The sequence below is a fragment of the Acomys russatus genome, chromosome 23 (assembly GCF_903995435.1).
Source record: "Acomys russatus chromosome 23, mAcoRus1.1, whole genome shotgun sequence".
NCBI lineage: Eukaryota > Metazoa > Chordata > Mammalia > Rodentia > Muridae > Acomys > Acomys russatus.
The window spans coordinates 34,425,005-34,445,183 of NC_067159.1; the positions used below are offsets into that span (position 1 = coordinate 34,425,005).

General features: G+C 41.9%; 1 protein-coding gene across 3 annotated transcripts in view; it reads right to left on the reverse strand.

Moving 5' to 3' along the window:
- The window catches only part of Npnt (nephronectin), a 62,285-nt gene that overhangs the window by 24,455 nt on the left and 17,651 nt on the right, over positions 1–20,179 (reverse strand). For 2 of the 3 annotated variants that reach the window (XM_051165513.1, XM_051165514.1), the window contains 2 exons: positions 8,994–9,086; positions 278–397 (listed from right to left, as the gene is read on the reverse strand). In XM_051165513.1, the coding sequence (XP_051021470.1) occupies positions 278–397; positions 8,994–9,086 (213 nt within the window). Of the gene's footprint in view, positions 1–277; positions 398–4,951; positions 5,045–8,993; positions 9,087–20,179 lie in introns of all 3 variants that reach the window. The other variant, XM_051165512.1, reaches the window with a different exon arrangement.

Genomic DNA, 20,179 nt, shown 5'->3' on the forward strand with positions numbered 1-20,179 from the left:
TGGGGCCAACACACCGAGAAAAACATTAGGAAATGTGATTCTTATTCTAGATACAGTTAATAAACCTATTTAATGTTGGCCTGAGCATTAAGAGGAATGTCACATATATAAATGTGCACCTCTTATTTTGATCTTCTGTGCTCAGGCGCGCACACAAACACGTTCACAATCCTATTCAATAGGGATAAAGAGGCAGCTTTCCCCACAGGTGGGCTCCCCAAGCACCTCAGAAAGCAAGCCTAGAGCACATATAAAACTGTTAAGATTCTTGACATACTTGAGCAGGACCCATCTGGCGTGAGCATGTAGCCGCTGAGACAATAGCACTTGTAACTGCCGAAAGTGTTCATGCACCTGTGCTTACAGGGCCGAGGCTTCAGGCCACACTCGTTTAAATCTGCAAAGAATGGGGGTTAAAGCAGAAAAGTCACAGACCTCAGCACTGACGGAAAACACTTCTCTACGTGGAAGATGAAGGCAAAAACGGGTCAAGACAGTGAAACCATCACTCCTATGACAGATAAAGCTGGTGTGCATTGCCTTCACACAACATTACATCCCAGATGCTGTTGGGATCTTTATGGTCTATAATCTTTGGGGACAGTACTGTGGGCCTGCCTGTAACCCCCACAAAGAGCAGCAGGCTCACACCTCAGGTAGAGTCTGTGTGACTGCTGCCAAGCTCAGAATGCTTGTGCATTCTCTGTGTTAGAACCTCTCCTGCTAACAGACTCTGCTAAAAAGGATACTGCGTGACACTTTTCACTTCATAGGGAATGTGCAAACGTTAGAACATTAGGATAATGTGACCTTCTCAAAGGACAGCTATGTTTTCAGAAGGGAAAAAAACCTGTATGGATCAAACTGAATACTATTTTGTTTTTTCTTGTTCAGTTTGATAGGTTCTATACTGACTCTGGACTACAGAAAACTCAGCTTCCTGTTTCACCAATCCATTCAAGTCACAAAACACGTTTTTAAAGCCTTCCAATGTGTTTTCATTCGTTTGGCAGTTAAGAGGAGCATGTGGAAACGCTAAGGGACAAAAACATCATTATGTATTTTATGTTTATTGGTTTAAATATCAATGGGAAATTAATGAATTCCACAATATAAAAGTTTTCCACCACAAAAGTGAACACTGCCTCAAGTGAACATAAAATTCACAGCGGCATAAAACACTGAAATACTAATGCTCATAATAGACCTCATTAAAAAGGAGCGTGACCACATGTTTGTCTGGAAACAGCAGCATAAGTACCTTATTAGCATAATTTAATTATAAATTTATCCATATCACCAAATAAAAACACAGATAATATATCTAGCTACAAAGCTGGTTCTAACTCTAATCAAAGTTAAATGTGACCTGTTCATTTGCCACAGGTATGTGGTATCCCTCTGAAGCACCCAGTTACACTGCGCCATAAAGGCACCAAATAAATAGCACATCTAAGAATATTTTCACATCCTACTGACTCTCCAACTTGGTCTTTCTTCTGCTCTTACCACAGTGTGAGCACACTGCCAGCTGGGCAAATTCTGGAAAGGTTAGATAAATACAGCAAATACCTTTGTCATTTCCTATGTTTTCTTCAATTCGTTGCTTTATTGTCTTTTGTCCAGTTAAAGGTTTTCAAAACAGAATCACAGTTTAAGTATTTACAAAAGAATCCCTCCTCATGGAAGGTACTTTGTAGATTATTATATCAAAAAAGTTGACTTCCATGTCTGCTGAGTGGGGTAGGAATAAGCAGGACTGCCTGAGGTGAAATTCTACTCCCTGTCCAGACTCCTCTGCCTTGTATTTGAAGATTTATTAAATATCTGAGTCAGGAAAGTCTTTCTTATCTTCTAAAAGTTGAGTTCCAGGCCAGCCTGGTCTACAAAGTGAGTCCAGGACAGCCAAGGCTGCTACACAGAGAAAGCCTGTCTCAAAAAACCAAAAAAGAGAAAAGTTTTGTTGTCATCCTTAATATCACTCCTGCTGAGTGACGCTGGCCTCCCTGGAGATGATGAGAAAGGTACTTAATCAATCTGCCTATGTTATAAGAGAGAATCTTATTTTTTTCTGTGCTCAGAAAGCAACAAAAATAGAGTAAGATTTGATCTATATTTCAAGAGAATGCTACGGATGGCTTTTTAGAGTGTCGATTATCATTCCCTAGTTTATTTTGAGACAGCAACAGAAACTTCTGGTGGTTCCTTACCGGAACCAGCAGCTGTTTATAATCCCAGGTGGCTCACAAGCGTGGTATTTGATGCCAGTGGGAGTCTCTCCAACACTTCCTGCTTAAAGCAGAAGCCAGTGGAGGCAGTACTTCCCCAAGCCAGTGGTGGTGCTGGGCAGTGAGGCCCTTAGGAGAGCTTTGGGAATCCAGCCTGTTTCTCAGGGGTCTTAAAAACTGCTTTTAATCCACATTTATCTTTTCTTTCCAGTGGGAAAGTGCTTAAGAATCATAAAACTGAAATGATAAAAACAAACAAACAAACAAACAACTATGTGTTAAGATTGCTGAAGTGCAGCTCTCCTGAATTGGTGTCTTCTGGTAGGGTAGAGGTGGGGGAAGGGCTTGGTTTTCTTTTCTTTCTTTTTAGTTTTTCAAGAGACAGGGTTTCTCTGTTACACAGAGCCCTGGCTGTCCTGGTCTCTTTGTAGACTAGGCTGACCTCAAACTCACAGAGATCTGCCTGCCTCTGCCTCCTCTGCTGGGATTAAAGGCATGTGCCACCATGCCCATCTCAGAACTTGGTTTTCTTTAAGGGGCTGGTCAACACAAACTGGACTCCTCCTCCTCCTCCTCTTCCTCCTCCTCCTTCTCCTCTTTGAAGGAGCGGCTGGGTCACAAGGGTAGGTGGACTAGGGAGTAAGTATGATCGGGGTACACAATGTGAAATTCCCAGATAATCAATAAAAATTATGTAAAAAAGTAATTTAAAAACTAACAGACTGTCATAGGTTTTTTTATTACTTTATGAGAGGATATGGAGGGGGGCGGGGACCAGGATGTATCCATGGGTAAAAATGAGGAGACACTGGCTATATTGCCTGTTATTAAATTAAATGCTATGTAAGAATTCAAGCATGTGGGAGCAACTTGAGAAACTGTTCTAGCAGCTGTTAATGGGCTGCATGACAGTCCCTTGGCAGGTGGCTGTTGTTCTGTTAATGTCCCTGATGACTGCCTGTCCCATGTCTAGCAAACCCCACAGTGCCCCTTACCAGAACTACTACATAACAAAACAGCATTCCAGCCACCTTGTTTACCAACCACTGCAACACAGTAACAGATCTGAGGAGGAGGGAACGCCAAAGCTCTTGGCATCTTGTTGGAAAAACTTCGCCCTCCATTTTCTTCAAGGTTTCTTGTCTATAATTATCCCACCTTATTTTGTTGTTGTTGATCCAAAGTGTTACAAAATTGAGTTAATAATGCTTCTTCTGATAAATGTGGTACTCACATTTGTATTTTATGAAATTAAGTCAGAAACTTTAAATGACACTTTCAAATTATGGTAAATATCCTTATGCCAGTCATGAAAGGCTCCTCTTGATCTCCCATGGTCTCAAGGAAATTTAAAAGTTGATAAGTGAATCTAGGAAATAAATTCTAGTGTTTTTACTTTAAGCTTACTCTAGAGGATTATACAGATCTCTAATAAAAGTATAATGCACTCCATCATACACATATCTTACACTAAAGACATAATTTTATCCCCTATATTCAAATACTTTAAATGTTAAGCATATAATTCATGAAGAACATTATCATCAGGGTTACATTAAGCAAGGTGGTGGATTCGGGAGCTTGGAGGGGTAAGGTACAGTGAAAAGGGAAGTGGGCCAGAACAGGAATGCAAGCCGCATAGCATCATTATTAGACTTCAGGGCAAAGAGAGTCAGAAACTGTATTAGCGTGCAGACAATGAAAGGTGGCTTGGAAAAGCCTGGGAGGGAGTCAGCACGAAAGATAGCCACTGGGCTCTCACAGAAAACCACCTTCTGTTCCCTTTAACCATTTGGACTCCCCCCTCCCCCCCCCCCATGCTTCTTAAGTCAGATGTTGTTTCAGAAATCAAACTTTTAAAACTTTATCTCACTACAATAAGGTCACCAGTGAACAGATGTCAAAATAGCAACAGCCAGAACTCTCTGAACTATGAGCAACTCTGAAATGAACACAGTCGTCCTTGTCCCTCCTACCGAGCATGTGCAACGTGAGTAAGTTCCCCATCAGCAGAGACAATAATTACCCCTAAACTCTTTCAGTTATTCTAAGTTAATCCTGTGAGTGCGTGGAGATAAAATCTAGAAGAACTAGCCAGCGGCCCTACCACCTTTCTCACCTATAGGTTTTTCCATCTCACAGCAGTCCCACAGCCAAGCATGGCAGGAAGTGCTCTAAGGTCCCTTACTGCCGAGTCTGACACTCTCCAAACAGGTCGCCAGTACACAACCAGTTACAGCCAGAACTCAACCCTCTGACATTACAGAGTGTGCACAAAAGAAAAGAGCAAATGTGTGGCTCGATTTCTAACCAAACCCAAAACCCCATATCCCGGACAGCAAGAGAGGAAAGGGCACTAAATTACTCTTAAAAATCGACTTGGAAAAAGGCATCCAACCTCATAGCTCCCTACAGGAATTCCCAATTTCCCCTACAAAAACTGTCTTGCTAATCTGATTTTGGGAGAAGGTTTCCAAACTCAGAGGAGAGGAGGAAAAGTAATGATCCATGACACGTAAGAGGAGAGAAAGCCCCATGCTTTCCAGGGCGCACGGCCTCAGCGACAGGTGATAACTGCCCCAGCCGGCTTCACATGCTCAGGCTGAAGGCTGCACTTCCACGCTAGTGTTCAGGCATTTGCAGGAAGTGATATAAGGACATAAGGGCATGAAGCCTTGCAGGCGGGAGGGGAGGAGCAGCCACCGGAGACAAGGCACTCTCACCCCTTGAAGGTACACTTGTGGCTTGATGGTCCGGGGGTTGAAAAAGAGGCTGTTCACTGCCTTGGTCAAGAGGACTTGGGTAGGAAGGCTCATCTTCACGGCAGGGAGAAGGTAATAAGAGTCAGCTTTGAACTGATGTCATTTTTAGCCCTAAAAATCTTCACAAGTATATATTAAACAATTACAAAATGTTGATGGAGCTTAAAAGGACTCTTTGACTACTTCACAAATAATTTCTAGCTCTGTTCTATTTTCTTTCTAAAAATTTATCATAATAATCTTCCTTTCCAAAGAAAAAATATAAATTAATAATCCATCATTCTCATACCATTAATAACCAAAAAAGAAATTAACATGTGACTTTCATTATCACCAGAAGGAGAAAACAAAACCAAATTGTACAAATAATAACATAATAAACTAAGCCCATTTAGAATATTAAAGTTTAAATGACCAATTTAAGATTTGTCTTATATCGTTAAGTTGCTAATAATAGTTAAAAATTTAAAAATGTTTAAAATCCATTGAATATTGATCTTATCTAAATCATAATACAATAGATCATCATACTTTCACCCAAAAATAAAAATCTTATTTCATATTTGGTTCACATTTATTTACAATGAGCACTCGAGGCTTTAAAAAACAATGTTAACCATTGCCATTGTCTTTAACCAGTTCCTGTGAGATGACTGGGCTCAAAGCACAGTGTCTTTGCTTTCTGTTTTACAACAGAACAACTCTGTTTACCGACCACTTACTCTAAAGCAAAGGCACATTTGTTTATGGGGCTGGAACTTTTAAAAGGCAAGGCTGTCAGTATCACCACAGTTAGGGTGAAAGCACCTACAATTGTACTCAGTATGGCCATTTACAATCTGCTGTAAGCCATACACCCAGACATATAGCCCTGTTCTATGCTGTTCTTTCCTTGGGATGAGGAATTCAACATAAGGAACAGAAACAAATCCAAAACCTTAGTGATCAGTATCTATAAATTGTTTCTTCTGAGATGAATATGAAACATGCATTTAGAACAATGTCTTAATTTCTTTTTTTTCTAATTTATTCATATTACATCTTGATCGTATCCTCCCACTCCCATGCCCCCTCTGTCTTCCGCCCTATTGCCCTATTCTCCTCCTTTAGACCTCTGACAAGGGAGGCCGTCCTCCCCCACTGTCTGACGGAGCCTATCAGGTCTCACCAGGAGATCTGCTTCCCCTTCCAAGGGGAAATGAGCAAATCAGGGACACCAGAGTCCATGTCAGAGGCAGGTTCCCCGCCCCACCCCCCCCCCCGACACCCCCACCCCCACCCCCAATGACCATGGAGAATGAGCTGTCCATTGGCTGCATCTGAACAGGGGGTCTAGGTTCTCTGCATGCATTGTCCTTGGTGCATCAGTTTCTGTAGTGCCCCCTGGGTTCAGATCCTCAGACCTTGATGGCCTTGAGGATATATTTTCATGCTGAGAATAATTCTCCAGGTGATACGATAATTTACATTCTAAAAAGAATTCCTCAGTGGGACAATTGTAAAGGGATTATGTGTAATAGTATTCTTTCTTGGATGGGTGGATTTGTTTGGGTAGAGATGCTGAAGGAGAAGGAAATGGGTGTGTAAAACATTAGTGGAGGACAACGGGAGAGCTAATGATTAAACACAATCTTGTCAGAATTTGAGTTCCAATTCCATCCCCTGTGAAAAGCATGTGCCTTACAGTCTGCTAATGATTCAAAACCATAACTTTGTTTTTTTTTTTTTATTCAGCTTACAATTCAGTTGTTATCCCATCACTTGTATCCTCCTGTTCCTCCCTCCCTCCCACTTTCACCCTATTCCCCTCCCCTAGGTCTGTGACTGAGGGGGACCTCCTGCCCCACTATATGGTCATAGGCTATCAAGTCTCATCTTGTTAGCCTGCTTATGCTTTCTTTGAGTGCCGCCAGGCCTCCCCACCAAGGGGAAGTGGTCAAATATGGGGCACCAGAGTTCATGTCAGGGTCAGTCCCTGCTCTCCATATAACTGTGGAGAATGTCCTGTCCATTGGGTAGATCAGAGTAGGGGTTCCATGTTTACTACTTGTATTGTCCTTGGTTATACAATAGTTTGAGCAGAGCAAAACCATAACTTTGTATCTGATCTAGAGCAATGAATCTAGAGAGTGACTCAGAGGGAAGAGCAAGCCACCTAGATCAGCCCAACTGTATGAAGGTTTTAAATCCAGCCAATTGAAAGCACAGCTTGTCCGGCCATTCTGGTCAAGGCCAGGGAAGCCCCAAGTACACTGGGTCAGTGTCTGTTTTTCATTCAAGCTGTTTATCCCACCAAGCAGGTTTCTGAGACCGCTTCTAAAGTGGCTATGACTTAAGATTCTTACCCCAACGCCAATTTTAATCATATGCTAACTTCCAGTTATGTGAAATTACTTCAGATTTACTGCTTCTTGACACTTCTTTCCTTGAGGGAAAAAAAATCTTTTGATTTTATGTATCTCTGAGGCATTTCTACTTTATGAAAATGTGTGGGCCTAGATAAAAGCAGTTAGTTAATTTATTGTATGGCAGTTCTGCACAATTTGCTGTAGTAAGGTTTATAAGACTCCAGGCTGAGCTCACACTTACCCAGTCCCTTCCCCCTAGCAACTGGCAGGCTCAGTCGATGGATGCAGACTGTGTAAGATATGATATTAAAAATCTCCAGGGAACACTCTTAGGTTCCTATGACTCCTAAGACTAAGAGTGGCTGTGTGAATCTATCATTCAGTTAATGAATAAGTAATGTTCACCTAGCAAACATGAGGCCTGTGTTAAATCAGAAACACTTCGAAAAGTCCTTGTTGAATGAGCCTTTCCTGCTGGGATGAGCCATGACTACTGGTTTTGCAGTCAGACATGTTTTTTTGTTTGTTTGTTTGTTTTCGAGACAGGGTTTCTCTATGTTATCTTGGCTGTCCTGGACTCACTTTGTATACCAGGCTGGCCTCGAACTCACAGTGATTCGCCTGCCTCTGCCTCCTGAGTGCTGGGATTAAAGGTGTGTGCCACCATGCCCGGCCAGACATGTTTTAAGGTACATGAATTTATTTTTCATTCTCATGTAAGACATAACTCTGGTTTTTCTGATGAAAGTTAGCATTAACTTTCCTCTCTTTTTAGCTTTGTAACTCTAACAGTTGAAATTTGCAGATACAGTTAATTAAGACAAGGAGCTTTGTGTGGCCTTCGAGAAGAGTAAAATAATCAAGTTTCCAGTTACAAATTTTCACTGAAAATTAGCTTACCAAAATGAATGTGGGTTATGTCAGCCATAGCTCTAAATCAACTCAGCCCTTCTCAACTAGTTGTGTTTACTCAGGCAAGACATCTAGTATCTCTGACCTTTAGGTTCTCCAGATGAAAATTGTGTCGGGTTTTGTTATTACCTATATGCCTAATTATAACAAGTGATATTTTACTTCCTAAAAGCCTTACTAATTTATTCGTGGAAAAACAAGAATTCTAGAAGGTAAGACTGTCAAAATTGTATATATGTATCTATGTATGTATGTATCTATTTTTATGTCGTGTGTGTGTATATGTGTGTGTGTGTGTGCACACGCACGCACACGCGTGTGTGTGTGTGTTAGGTTGCGGGGGTGCATGTGCCATGGCAAATGTGTAGCTGTCAGAAGACCACTTTGTAAATTTAGTCCCCTCTTCTACCTTTGGGTTCTAGGGCTCAAACTGAGCTTACCAGGCTTGTCCAGGAAGAGCTTTCATCTGCTGATCCCTCTCCCTGCCCCAGAATGTAAGACTTGAATTACAGATATACACATTTTAGTGAGTATCCAAGAAGGCAAGTAAGAGAACATCTTTTAAGAAAATATATGAAAAAAAAAGAAAGAAAATATATGATTCTAAGATTTACTGGTTTTAGTATTAATTCTTTCATAATTGGGAGAAACAGCTATGACAACGGTTGGAAAATGGTTGGGGTGAGAATTTAAAATTCTTTGTTGGGAATAGAGGCGCCATGGCTTTCAAGCTATTTTCCTACCTTGGTTGCAGGTTTTCCCAGCAAATCCAGGGTGACATTTGCACTTGTTTGGCCCGATGCACTCTCCATGTTTGCACTGTGGTTGACACACAGCTGTGGAAAGAGGACAGTGTGTGTCAATCTCAGGGTCATCAGTGCATCCTCCAATAAGCACTAAAGTCATGGACCAGCATGATGACGCAAACTAAGACCTTATGATAAAGTAGCCAAAGTTATAAAGCCACTGTCTACACCACAAACCTGCTTGTACGCATTTATCATACATGTAAATATGTTAGTATGTATCACTAGGGGCTGAAAAAATTGCAAACTGTGTATACTACTCAATAAAGGTAACATGTAACTTTACAAAAAATGTTCACACACAATCTCAAAACTTATTCTTTCAAGTACATGTCAACAAAGCTTTTAGTCTGAACTTCGGGGCTTATCTGACATCAATAAAGCTTTCAGACTAGGATGTGACTTGGTGGAATAGCACTTTCCTAGAATGTGGGAGACCTTGAATTCGAGCAACAGCATGGCCAAAACCCAAAATGAAATAGATTTATTAATAAAGAACAGTGACAATCTAAAAATAAAGTAATCAAAAGTGAAACAAAGTAAAACAAAATTTTTAATTTCTTCTCTTCACAGAAGTCTTCATAGTCTTGACCTTTCTTACCCCTGGCACGCACTACAGTTCCTCTTGAGTTTATAGAGGCTTCCTGTATCTCAGCAAACTTGAAATAAGTTTAAGCTTATTCTTCCCTAACAACAACATCCACTTTTCTCAAGAACTCAAGTCTTTTCACAGTCTGGAAGTTTACTGTGTTAGCCTTGTGTCAGTGGTTTTTCCACGGGGTCCTTTGCACATTGGGGACATCTGGCAATGTCTGGAGACATTTTGTGCTTTCCTGCCCTATAGGGGATAGAGCACATCCCATAATGTCTAGCTATCCTACTCACATACAAACTGTCCAAATGACACCAGAATGTTATAAAGCCAAGGATGGGAAATGCTGTCCTACTCTGCCCAATATGTTCATAATGTAATGGCAGATACTATAACAAACAAAAAATAACAGCATAATTGCTGACTTCAAGGAGCTCACAATTTAAAGAGACAAAACTTTTCTACATTCCTATTTTAGATTTATTTTTTTAAGTGTGTGTGCCTGTGTATGTGCCTGTGTGTGTGTAAATATGTGAATGTGTGATACACAGGTGTCCAAAGAATCCAAAAGAGGGCATCAGATCCCTCAGAGCTGGAGCTACAGGCTGTTGTGAGCCACCTAACATGGGTGTTGTGAAACAAAGTTCACAACAAGAGTGATCCACATCTTAAAACATCGAGACGTTGTTCCAACCCATTACACATGTTTTCAATTCAAGACAGTATTCATGTATGGGCATAATGGTTAGAAAAATAGACAACGCATAGAGACATCACCACATACGGACTTGAGCAGAAAGCCTCAGAAAAACAAGTGTGCTGGATCATGAAACATGATGTCCCATAGAGAAGAGAAATGTGCAGCAAAGATACCCATAGGATAGTGGGAGGTCACTCAGGAGGCCTGGGTAACTAACAGGATGAGTACGTGCTCATGGAAGAAGAAGAAGCAACCATTCATGCTAGGTATGGGATGACGGTCTTCTGAGACTCTCAAACTAAGGAGTGTTACCTTATCTGTGGGAAACGGATGATTCTGCAAGGCTTTCGTGGTCAGGAGAACTACTGTATACATGTTGAAGCTGTGTGGACACTGATGTGGTGAAGGTATGTGAGATGAACTGGAAATAATTCTGACGTAAGGAAAGCAATGAGGTTAGAGAAATTAAAGTTCAGGCTGGCTAGACCCAGGCAGCCGTGGTTCGTGTTCATGACAGGAAGAGATGAGCTGCAGTAACCATCAGGTGAAAAGCAGATAGGGCCTGACCTAGGGCAACGCAGACACCACGCCTCTGCCCTCTGAAGTCTTGGATGCCCGTTCCTCCAGCCCACGCTTGGCTCCATTCTGGGACACACTTCCAGTTTCCTCAGACAATTTTCAAACATTTCCTCCGAGACTCCTGCCAACCAACACACCCCCTGGGTTTGTTTTGGACATCTGCTCCATCTGTTCCCTCAGCTCTCGTGTGCTGCTGTTACTGTCAGCCTATGCTTTATGCAGTTAGGTCTGAGGACTCCTATCCCTGATGGAGAATCAAAGCATACAGTAGAGGATGGGCACAACACGGAGAGAAGAACGTGGAGACTCCTTAGCCTCTGACTTTAGACACAGCATACAGTCAGTGGGAAAGAAGTGTGCTCCTTCTGAGAAGCACTGAGCTTTCTAGAAAGCCCTTCCAATATTACTCTCAGTGAACGGGAAATAGTTCATCCTGAATGCAGGATTTTTAAAGAAAGTTCTTCAACCATGGTTCTCTGGAATATCTAGGCTTCAGCATCAAGAAATGCAAGTGTGAAAAAAATTTTCATTTTAAAAAGGAAATACTGCCTGGTACAGTGGTTCACATCTATAATCCCAGCACTCGGGAGGCAGAGGCAGGCGGATCGCTGTGAGTTCGAGGCCAGCCTGGTCTACAAAGTGAGTCCAGGACAGCCAAGGCTACACAGAGAAACCCTGTCTCAAAAAAAAAAACAAAAACAAAAACAAAAAAAAACAAAAACAAAAACAAAAAATGCAAATATTCCAGTGCTGGTGGATGGTTCAGCAGGTAAGGGTGCCCTCCCACTAAATCTGATGACCTTTGACCTCAAGGAAGGATCTACATGGTAGAAGGAAAGAAGTATCAACTCCCACAAGCTGTCCTCTGACTTCCACATGCATCATGTCACATGGCTATCACAGTGCTATCCCATTGGCTTTTTTTTATGAATGTAACCTAAATAATCAAGTCTCCTGAGGTACCCAGAATGGTGTACTTTCTTTAAAAGGTACCATTCATATTTGGTATATTTAAATCAAAGTGATAACTCCATAGAATAATTGGAATTGAAAAATATCTGTGAAAAAAAAAAAAAAAAAAAAAAAAAAAAAAAAAAAAAAAAAAAAAAAAATATCTGTGAAGATATGAAAGGGAAGCTTTAACAATACCACTTATAAATATGAGGTTTACTCAGCGGACACTTTGTAGTACAACCTTGCAGCCTCCAGGTTGCCTTTGACCTCTGACCAGGTGCTGGCCATCCATTCATGGTTTTCTACTCACAAAGGTTGGGTTTTTTTTTTTTTTTTTTTTTTTTTTTTTTTTGTCCTCTCCCCTTTTTATTTGTTCAGCAGGATGCCCTAATCTTAGGTGCATCAAATGTACACACTCCAACAGGACAGGGCTATTAATGGTTTTGCCAAGTTTGGGGAGTCAGTTATTTAAGGAAAACTGCTGGCTGTGATTCTACCTGAAGGAACTAGCAATTACAGATTACTGAGCAGCTACGAAGAGCAATAAAGCACATACAGAGCTGACACAATTATTTCCTTCACAGAAAATTAATGCTTTACACGTTCTTTCATACAAGGACTTTCCCCCACGATCTTGGTTTTAGGTCTGGGATGGAAATCGGTAAATACGTATTAAACACTTATTATACTCAATGTGTCACACTGCACGCCTTCAGATAGAATGGGGGAGTGACAGAAGATATGAAATTAATCACATGGCTAATTCTGTTTAAGCCACGGCAGGAGCTAGGATTGGAGAACTAAAAAGAGGGGAGGGTGAGTGTGGACAGTGACTAAATCCACAGAGCCTCAGGTCTGAACCACGATCACAGAGAGCAACTGTTAAAAGGGAGGCCTCAGAATATGAACAGGTGGGGGAGGGGAGGCAGTGAGGGGGCTCTCGCTGAGTGGGTAGTGTTCTTGTAGGCTACCCTGCAAAGTGCTTACAACAGCAGATGAGATCAAAGGACGCCCAGGATAGCTAGCTCGTAAGGCCAGCGGGATTCTTTGGATTCCTACCTTTCTGGTTCCCTTTTGCCTTACCACAGAATGTCCTTTTGGTTTCTATCCCCCAGTGTAGGGGGATATTTACATTTCCTAGTCTCCTTGGCAGATGGAAGTAAGCAAAGGAATAAAGTCTGGCTAATTCATATATAAATAAAAGTCATTGAGTGGAGCCGGTGGGATGCTACTTCGGGGAGCATGTCCTAACGGCCTGTCTGTGTTCTTACTGGGCATGGAGAACCAGAACTGTTTTCTGACCAGTGATCTTGAGAATGGAAAGAAAGGTAGAGCAAGAATCATCACATTAGGCCCATTCCCTGTTCACTGCTGCACCCAGCCAAAGACAGCCCCTGACTGGTCTTGAACACGAGGCTGTGGAATATGAACGTAGCCTGTTTTTATCAAGAGGGACAAGAATATTTTGTTTTGCTTTTTTGGGAGTCCTATTAGTAGCTTCTGGTACAGAAATAAAGCACACCATGTTTTTGGTATCTACAATGCCACATTACTCATGCAGACAGAAGAAGAACTTCATTAGTGCATATAAGCAAGCAGAGAGCACATGCCCACTTTAAAAAACTATACAAAATTGGCTCCCCACTTTTGCGTAAACTGGCCTGGCTTAGTAATAACTAATTCCACTGCAACTCGCAGCATCTGTGTTACTCAGTGAACTGGGTCATCCACCTGATGAAAAAGGACAAATGATCATTTTCATCTAGTAGCAAGCTTCCAGACCATCAAAAGGAGGTAACACCCTGGTTCTGGAGGAACTATGCCAGGCCTACAGATACTACAGGCAATCAGAGAGGACAACAGGGCTTCCCTGATCTCTGTGTGGACCACATTTGATGGTCCTGCCTCTGCCACCCTCATCTAGTTCCAGCTCAGTGAATAAAGATCACATGAGGATTGTGGCTTTTCTCCCTTCAAGATGAGTTACAAGAATGATTAAGAACGCATAGGTACACCAACTCAAAACTTACCCAGCATTCCTGTCACATCTCGGGGGGGGGGGGGTGTCTCAGAGTAACTAAGTCTTTGTTTTGACTAGAAAGAACACACATGTCTCCACATTTGAAGCAACCACAGCTCTTTGACACTTCCTCCCTTTGACTGAATTCTAAAATTTTACTCAGAACCATTCTAACTGTTGCAACCGGGGTTCTGAGAGGTCAACAGCAGTTTCAAATTCCGACAAAAATATCGAGTTATCCAAAAGCTACGAGACAGTTAATCTCACACATCAATTTTATAGTGCTTCGTATGTGAGTGAATCACACTGGAGGTCAAGGGCCAATGTCTGGATTAATAAGAGACATGTTGAGATGCCAAGGGGACAGCTGTTCTGGAAAGCAATGAGGACAGAACCAATCCAAGCTCCATCCTTACTTTATGCTTCTTAATGTAAGAATGCACCTGAGTCCTTGGGTGTCATCTGTAACCCTTGCCATCTTGCCCTGCCTTCTCCTCCAGGTCCCTTTACTTAGGAACAAGGTGACAATGGTTATCCAAGAGTGGAGCAAAAGAACGAACAGCTGTAAGACTGAGAGACATTTGGAGAGCTGCCATAGTTCCCAGCCACTCCACTGAGTTGATTTGAATAGATGTGAAGGAGAAAAAAAATTGCAAATATGAAGAGAATCTCTTTTTCCAAGTGCCGTTGACCTTGGAAGAGAAAATTGCTAAAAGTAACATGAAATCCCTCACTGCTTATTTATAGAACCTGGGAGGGATGGAGACAGAGGTTTATAAAAAACGATTGGAAAGAGCCCTGAGCCATCACACATCGTATGCAGAACAGAGCCCACCATGCAAGATCTTCAGAGGAAAATAACTCTGACTCACCTCAAACACTGTATAACACCAAGCAAGTATTCAACAAGTTCAAAATACTAAATTTCTGATGTAATTAAAAACAGTGTAAAGTTCCTCAGATTCTTATTTAAAAGGCTATCTAATAAATGTTCTCTTGAACAATAAACTAAAAACCATTTAATGTGGCTGAATTTCTTGTGGCAGTACCCATATGCGGAGGAGACAAGTGGCCCTTGTTGCAGAGTCCACACAGCCTGAGTGAGTGGCGCCATTTCAGTAAAAGTTTCTTAGTGCGGGACTACTACTCCTCTGGTGGGTTAAGAAAGATGAGGAAGCCTGGCATGCGATGTAATTTGGAAGCTAGAAAAGAGAGGTTATGATAAAGTAGTAAGCAGAAAGGAATGGGAGTAGGGAATGGTGGCCAAATGCAAATAGTATTTAAGTGACATTTCTAAGGAAAAGTTGCCTTGAAGAAACATTCTATAATTTCCAGGGACTGTAAAGAAACCTGCTAGAATACTTCAAAATAAAATAATCTCTTTATTCTATTGTTTGTTGTGTACACAAACACTTGATTCTGAAGCGTTAATGAAGCATTGCTATATCTAAGGAGGGGATTTTTGGTGACTTTTTGCAAATATTAAATCAATATTATGACATTTCCTAGACTAATATGATGTGGGATATTTGTGAATTTGACCTTTCAGGTTTCTTTTTAAGAAAATTATTAGTTGTTCCCAATTTGACTGATAGAAAAACTTGGCCAAACTGTGATAATCTAAATGTCTATTAGTATCAAACTGGTTAAGTAAGAGAGGACACAATTGTTTTTCTCCCTCTAGCATGTAGACTTCAATCCAGGCCTAAAGCATCACTGGAGGGCCCTCCCTAGACTATGATTTGGGCATGGTATTCTCCCTATACTCACGTGGGGGCTGGGGGGCTCCCTTGCCTAATAGCTCTCGGTTGAGCCCTTGGGATATCATTCAAACCATATCTTGTGTCTGAATTCTTCCCAGACCATCAGCTTCATCACCAATCACGGACAGCTAACTGCAGCTCCCAGGAAGCAACACTCTAGAGTCTCCGTGCTGTCACGTAGAATGCCACTCTCCCTTTGACTGCGAGACTCATATCTGGACAGGCTTCAGAACTCAGTTTAAGCATCACTATCTACAAAAACTGGCTTTAGCCTCTTGTACTAAGTACAGCCCTCCCCAGGGCTTTCCTAAGCCTCTACAAAGATGTCTATTATAAATCAAAAATATATACATTTCTGTATACATATTTCACAGTATATTTTAAGAGTTTTGCAGATCTAGCTCCCAGACCTTGAGTTCTTTAAATATACAAAAGTTCCTTTGAAATACGATGCAGTCTTCTGACAAAGACAGCCATGACAGGTATACAAGGTGTTAAAAGAACGCAGCAGAATTTTTCTGTATGGCGGTGGGAGTTAGAAAGATGCCAGCGATGGCTTTCAAGACTGCACCGAATCTGACAGGATGAGTATAAACTTGTCACGTGGGCACGTATACAGAACGAGTAGCAGAAGAATGGCCAGAAAGTCACAGGACAAAGCAAAGGGTCTGCACCTGAAGGGGCCATGCAACACTTAAAAGGAAAAGAAGAAAGAAATCCTTTAAACAGTAGGCAACCCGAAGACCCCAATGAGTCAGGATCCTACCCACAGCTGTGAACAATCACTGGCTTATGCACAGTCGATTAAAAGCATGGAAGCTGATTTCCTTCTTTAACCTTAAGAGAGAGTTAATGAAATATTAAGTCACAAGGGAGGCAGACTAAAGATGTTCAGTTTCACAGTAAATTGTCCTTCCTAAAAATAATAATCTGCTTATTGAGATCATATCTCCTTCATGGTTTTTGTTCTTGTGTTTTCCAGACAGGGTCCTTACAAAACCCCGCCTGGCCTGAAGCTCACTACTTAGACCAGCCCCTGCCTCCCAAGTGCTGAGATTAAATGCATGTGCCACCAGGCCTGGCTCCTACATCACAGCAATTGCTATCTCTTACACATTTAAAAGTGTACTGAGCTGAATGGACTGCATGCTGCAACAGAAGAAATAACGTTGGTCTGCAAACCACCACAATAGCATAAGGTAGCATGAACCAGGCTCAGGCAAATGTAAAAGCAAAGTGTAGAGGAGGGGACAGAAGTCAGCTGTGGCGGGTAAGGACAGCATACACGACAGTGATGTTTGAGCTGGGGCTGACTGAGTTAGGAGAGCATCCGCACCCTAAAAGCAGCCCTGCCCCTCCCGGCAACCATTCACTTTCATCCAAACATGTCTATAATTAGAAACAGTAGTGACGGGAGACAGAAGAGGCTAACCAGAGGGAAGGAGAATCTGCTTACAGAGGATGACTTTCTTCCCAGCTCTTGATGTAAAGAAATGCTGAATCGTTGGTTCTATTCAAATATGGGCCAAAGGGTAAGGCATTTTTACACAAATGAAAGCTTTTAGAAAACATTTCAGCAAATATGACATGGCTTTGCCTGGGACACATTCTTCTTTGTGACAATTACCAAGTTGACTGGAAGGGTCAAAGAGCATGAGGAAGATATGAGTCGTCAGTGGAGGGGGACCCAGAATCACCCTGTGCCTGCCAGACCCCCCGCCCCCGGAATGCATCAAACTTTTCCACTTTAAATTCTCAAGAGTGCTCCACACTAAGCACATCCCAAGCTGGCGTCAACATCCGCACCTTCTCCTGTGTTCTCTAGCTTACCAAATGACACCCTGGAAACGCTTGCATCCTCGTCGCTTCCGTCTCCTTCACTCCTCCACAACAGCCACTTTGTCGGACTGAGTGTGCGCCAGTCCCCAAGTTAAGTGCTCTATAAATATGTGCTCATTTACCCCTTACTTAAAATTCCTATGAGCTAGGACTCTTATCTGCCTCTCATCACAATGGCATTGTACACAGAGAAGACCCTCACAAAACACTGTCCCCCTGTGGCCTTCATGCTGTGCCCCTCTATCCATTCTGTTTTTAGGATTTTTTCAGTACCTTCCTATCTTTTTTGTTCCCACCACTACTTAAAAACAAGTCTAACTTTTCGCCATGGGCTGTAAAAACTCCAGCTCTGAACTTCAAATAGTTATTCCTTAAGTTGCCAAAGAGGAAGTTCCAAAATTAGCCCCAAACCTCAAATGCCTGCACGTGCCAGGCGTTTGCCCTGAAGGAAGTGAGCCCGGGTAAAACGGAGCGCATGCTTCTTCCATCCGGGTTGCTGCTTAACAAATTCTAGCCCACTGGTTCCCTGAAGTGATGCCAAGGTAATGATTTCCAACACTATCTCTGAAATCCATGTTTCCTGTGAAACACTGACAATTTCAAAAATAAGCTAAAACACCCTGACCAGAAAGAAATCCACCTTTGTGTTAGGTTTGACTCATCAGCCCCAGATGATATGCTCTCAAATAGTATGCAATTTCCTTGATAAAAATCTTTAGCGTGGTCCTTCATTACCTTGTGGTCAAGGCTAATCTACTTTATATGACATCAAGGGCTCCCAGAGACATTCCTATTTGCTTCTCTTATCAGACATCCTTCAAGCACTTATCCCACTGCTGAACTTGGATTCTTACATTTCCTGGAAGGCATCATTTTGGTTTCTGAGATCTTTGCGCAGTTAGAATACTATCTGCCAAGAGTGCCCTTCACTTGCCTTAGCCATCACAAGTTAGCTGTGCCGTGACAGCCCACATTCTTGGTCTACAGTGTTGTCAACTGAGAGGCACTCTCACAGAGTCCAGCATCAAAGTACATCACATTACATTACATCTTTCTCATCTAGTGCTGCTGTGGTCTGTGGACCTTAACTACGGATGCAGAGCAGGATGAAGGCCTGGACCTTGGGTTTACTGGAAGGATGTCTGCATTGGTGAGCCCAAGATCAAACATGTCGTTTCACTCAATCCATATGTGTTGAACAGATGAATTAACCGAACACCATGGAGCCTTCCAACTTCTTATTGCTCCTACTCAGCAGAGAGAGTCTTCCCCTGAACTCCCTCAACTCTTCTTCAAAGTTTCATTTCTTATTACTCAGGGAGGGGCGACACAGATGTGCGGGCATGAGTAGCATGGGATGCACGCACAGCCAGTCCTTTCCTGACTACTTTTAAAATGGTTCTGGGAGCTGAACTCAGGTCACTTGCCAGAGGGCACGTGCCATGGAGCCATCTGGTGTGGCCGCCCTCAACAATTTATCCTTAACTTTTTCCTATGCTAGAATTATAAAAGGAATAAAGACCAATCATCTTATATGACCGAGTTCCTTGAGAGAAAAGGTCCATGCTCTGTTCCCTTTGTGCATCCCTGGCTCCTAATTTTAGCTCCTAGTAAATCAAAGTAACTGTAAATGCTAAGGTTCCACAGCTCAACTCTATTTTCTTCTGGTTATTTCAAGTGCAAGCACTGTGAGCTAACCAAAACTGTTCCGCTGAGGGTTTGGGCAAAGACATTATTCACAACATGGGAAGGAAATGGTGCCAACCAAAGAAAACCCTCCAGCCAAAGGCTTTATTCTAGCAGTGAACAACCAGAAAATTTTCCTACTGCCAATTAATTCTTAGCTGCAAAAGATGAACAGGGGAAACAAAACAGAGCTCTGTTTGTGGTCTACATGCAGACCAACACAGTCAAGGACTGTCTAAACATTATTTGACATGACAATGTGGATGGGGAAATATCACAGGCACCCACCCCTAGATCAAAAACTGCCGGCAATTAACAACAACTGAGAGAGGGAAAATTAGTCTTCCCCCAAAACATATTTATATATAAGCAACACTGAATGGTCTCATTAGGTTGCATTTATATATTTCTTTGCATATACATATGTAACAACAATTAAAGAAAAAGGTCCATCAATATGAGGTGGGAATGAGAGAGGTTGGAGGGAGGAGAGAATAATGTAATTATATCTTAATTTAAAAAATTTAAAGGGAATTGTTCTAGAGTATTGGATCTGGTGGTCTACACCTGTAATCCCAGCACTTGGGAGGTCAAGGCAATAAGATTCAGAATTTGATGTCAGCCTGGACTATATAATGAGTTTGTTTAAAGCTGACCTGGGGGTACATAGAGATACGTGACTACCTTACCAGGCAAGGATGGGAGAAAGAGAGAAAGAGGGGTGGGGGGAGAAGAGAAGAGAAGAGAAGAGAAGAGAAAAGAAGGGAAGAGAAAATTGTTCAGTAGGCAGCATTCTACTTACAGCCAGAAACCCACCTAAAAAAAGCTTTATTGATTTTGTCACTAAATGTTCTTATTGAAATCCTACCTTTAAATGGTCTTCAGTGACATGGGATGGCCTCCTGCAGCAACCACCTTGTGCTGCCTCCTTAGAATTGACTACTGCAGGCTGTAATTTGGTATGTTCTCACCCAAATTAATCACTTAAAA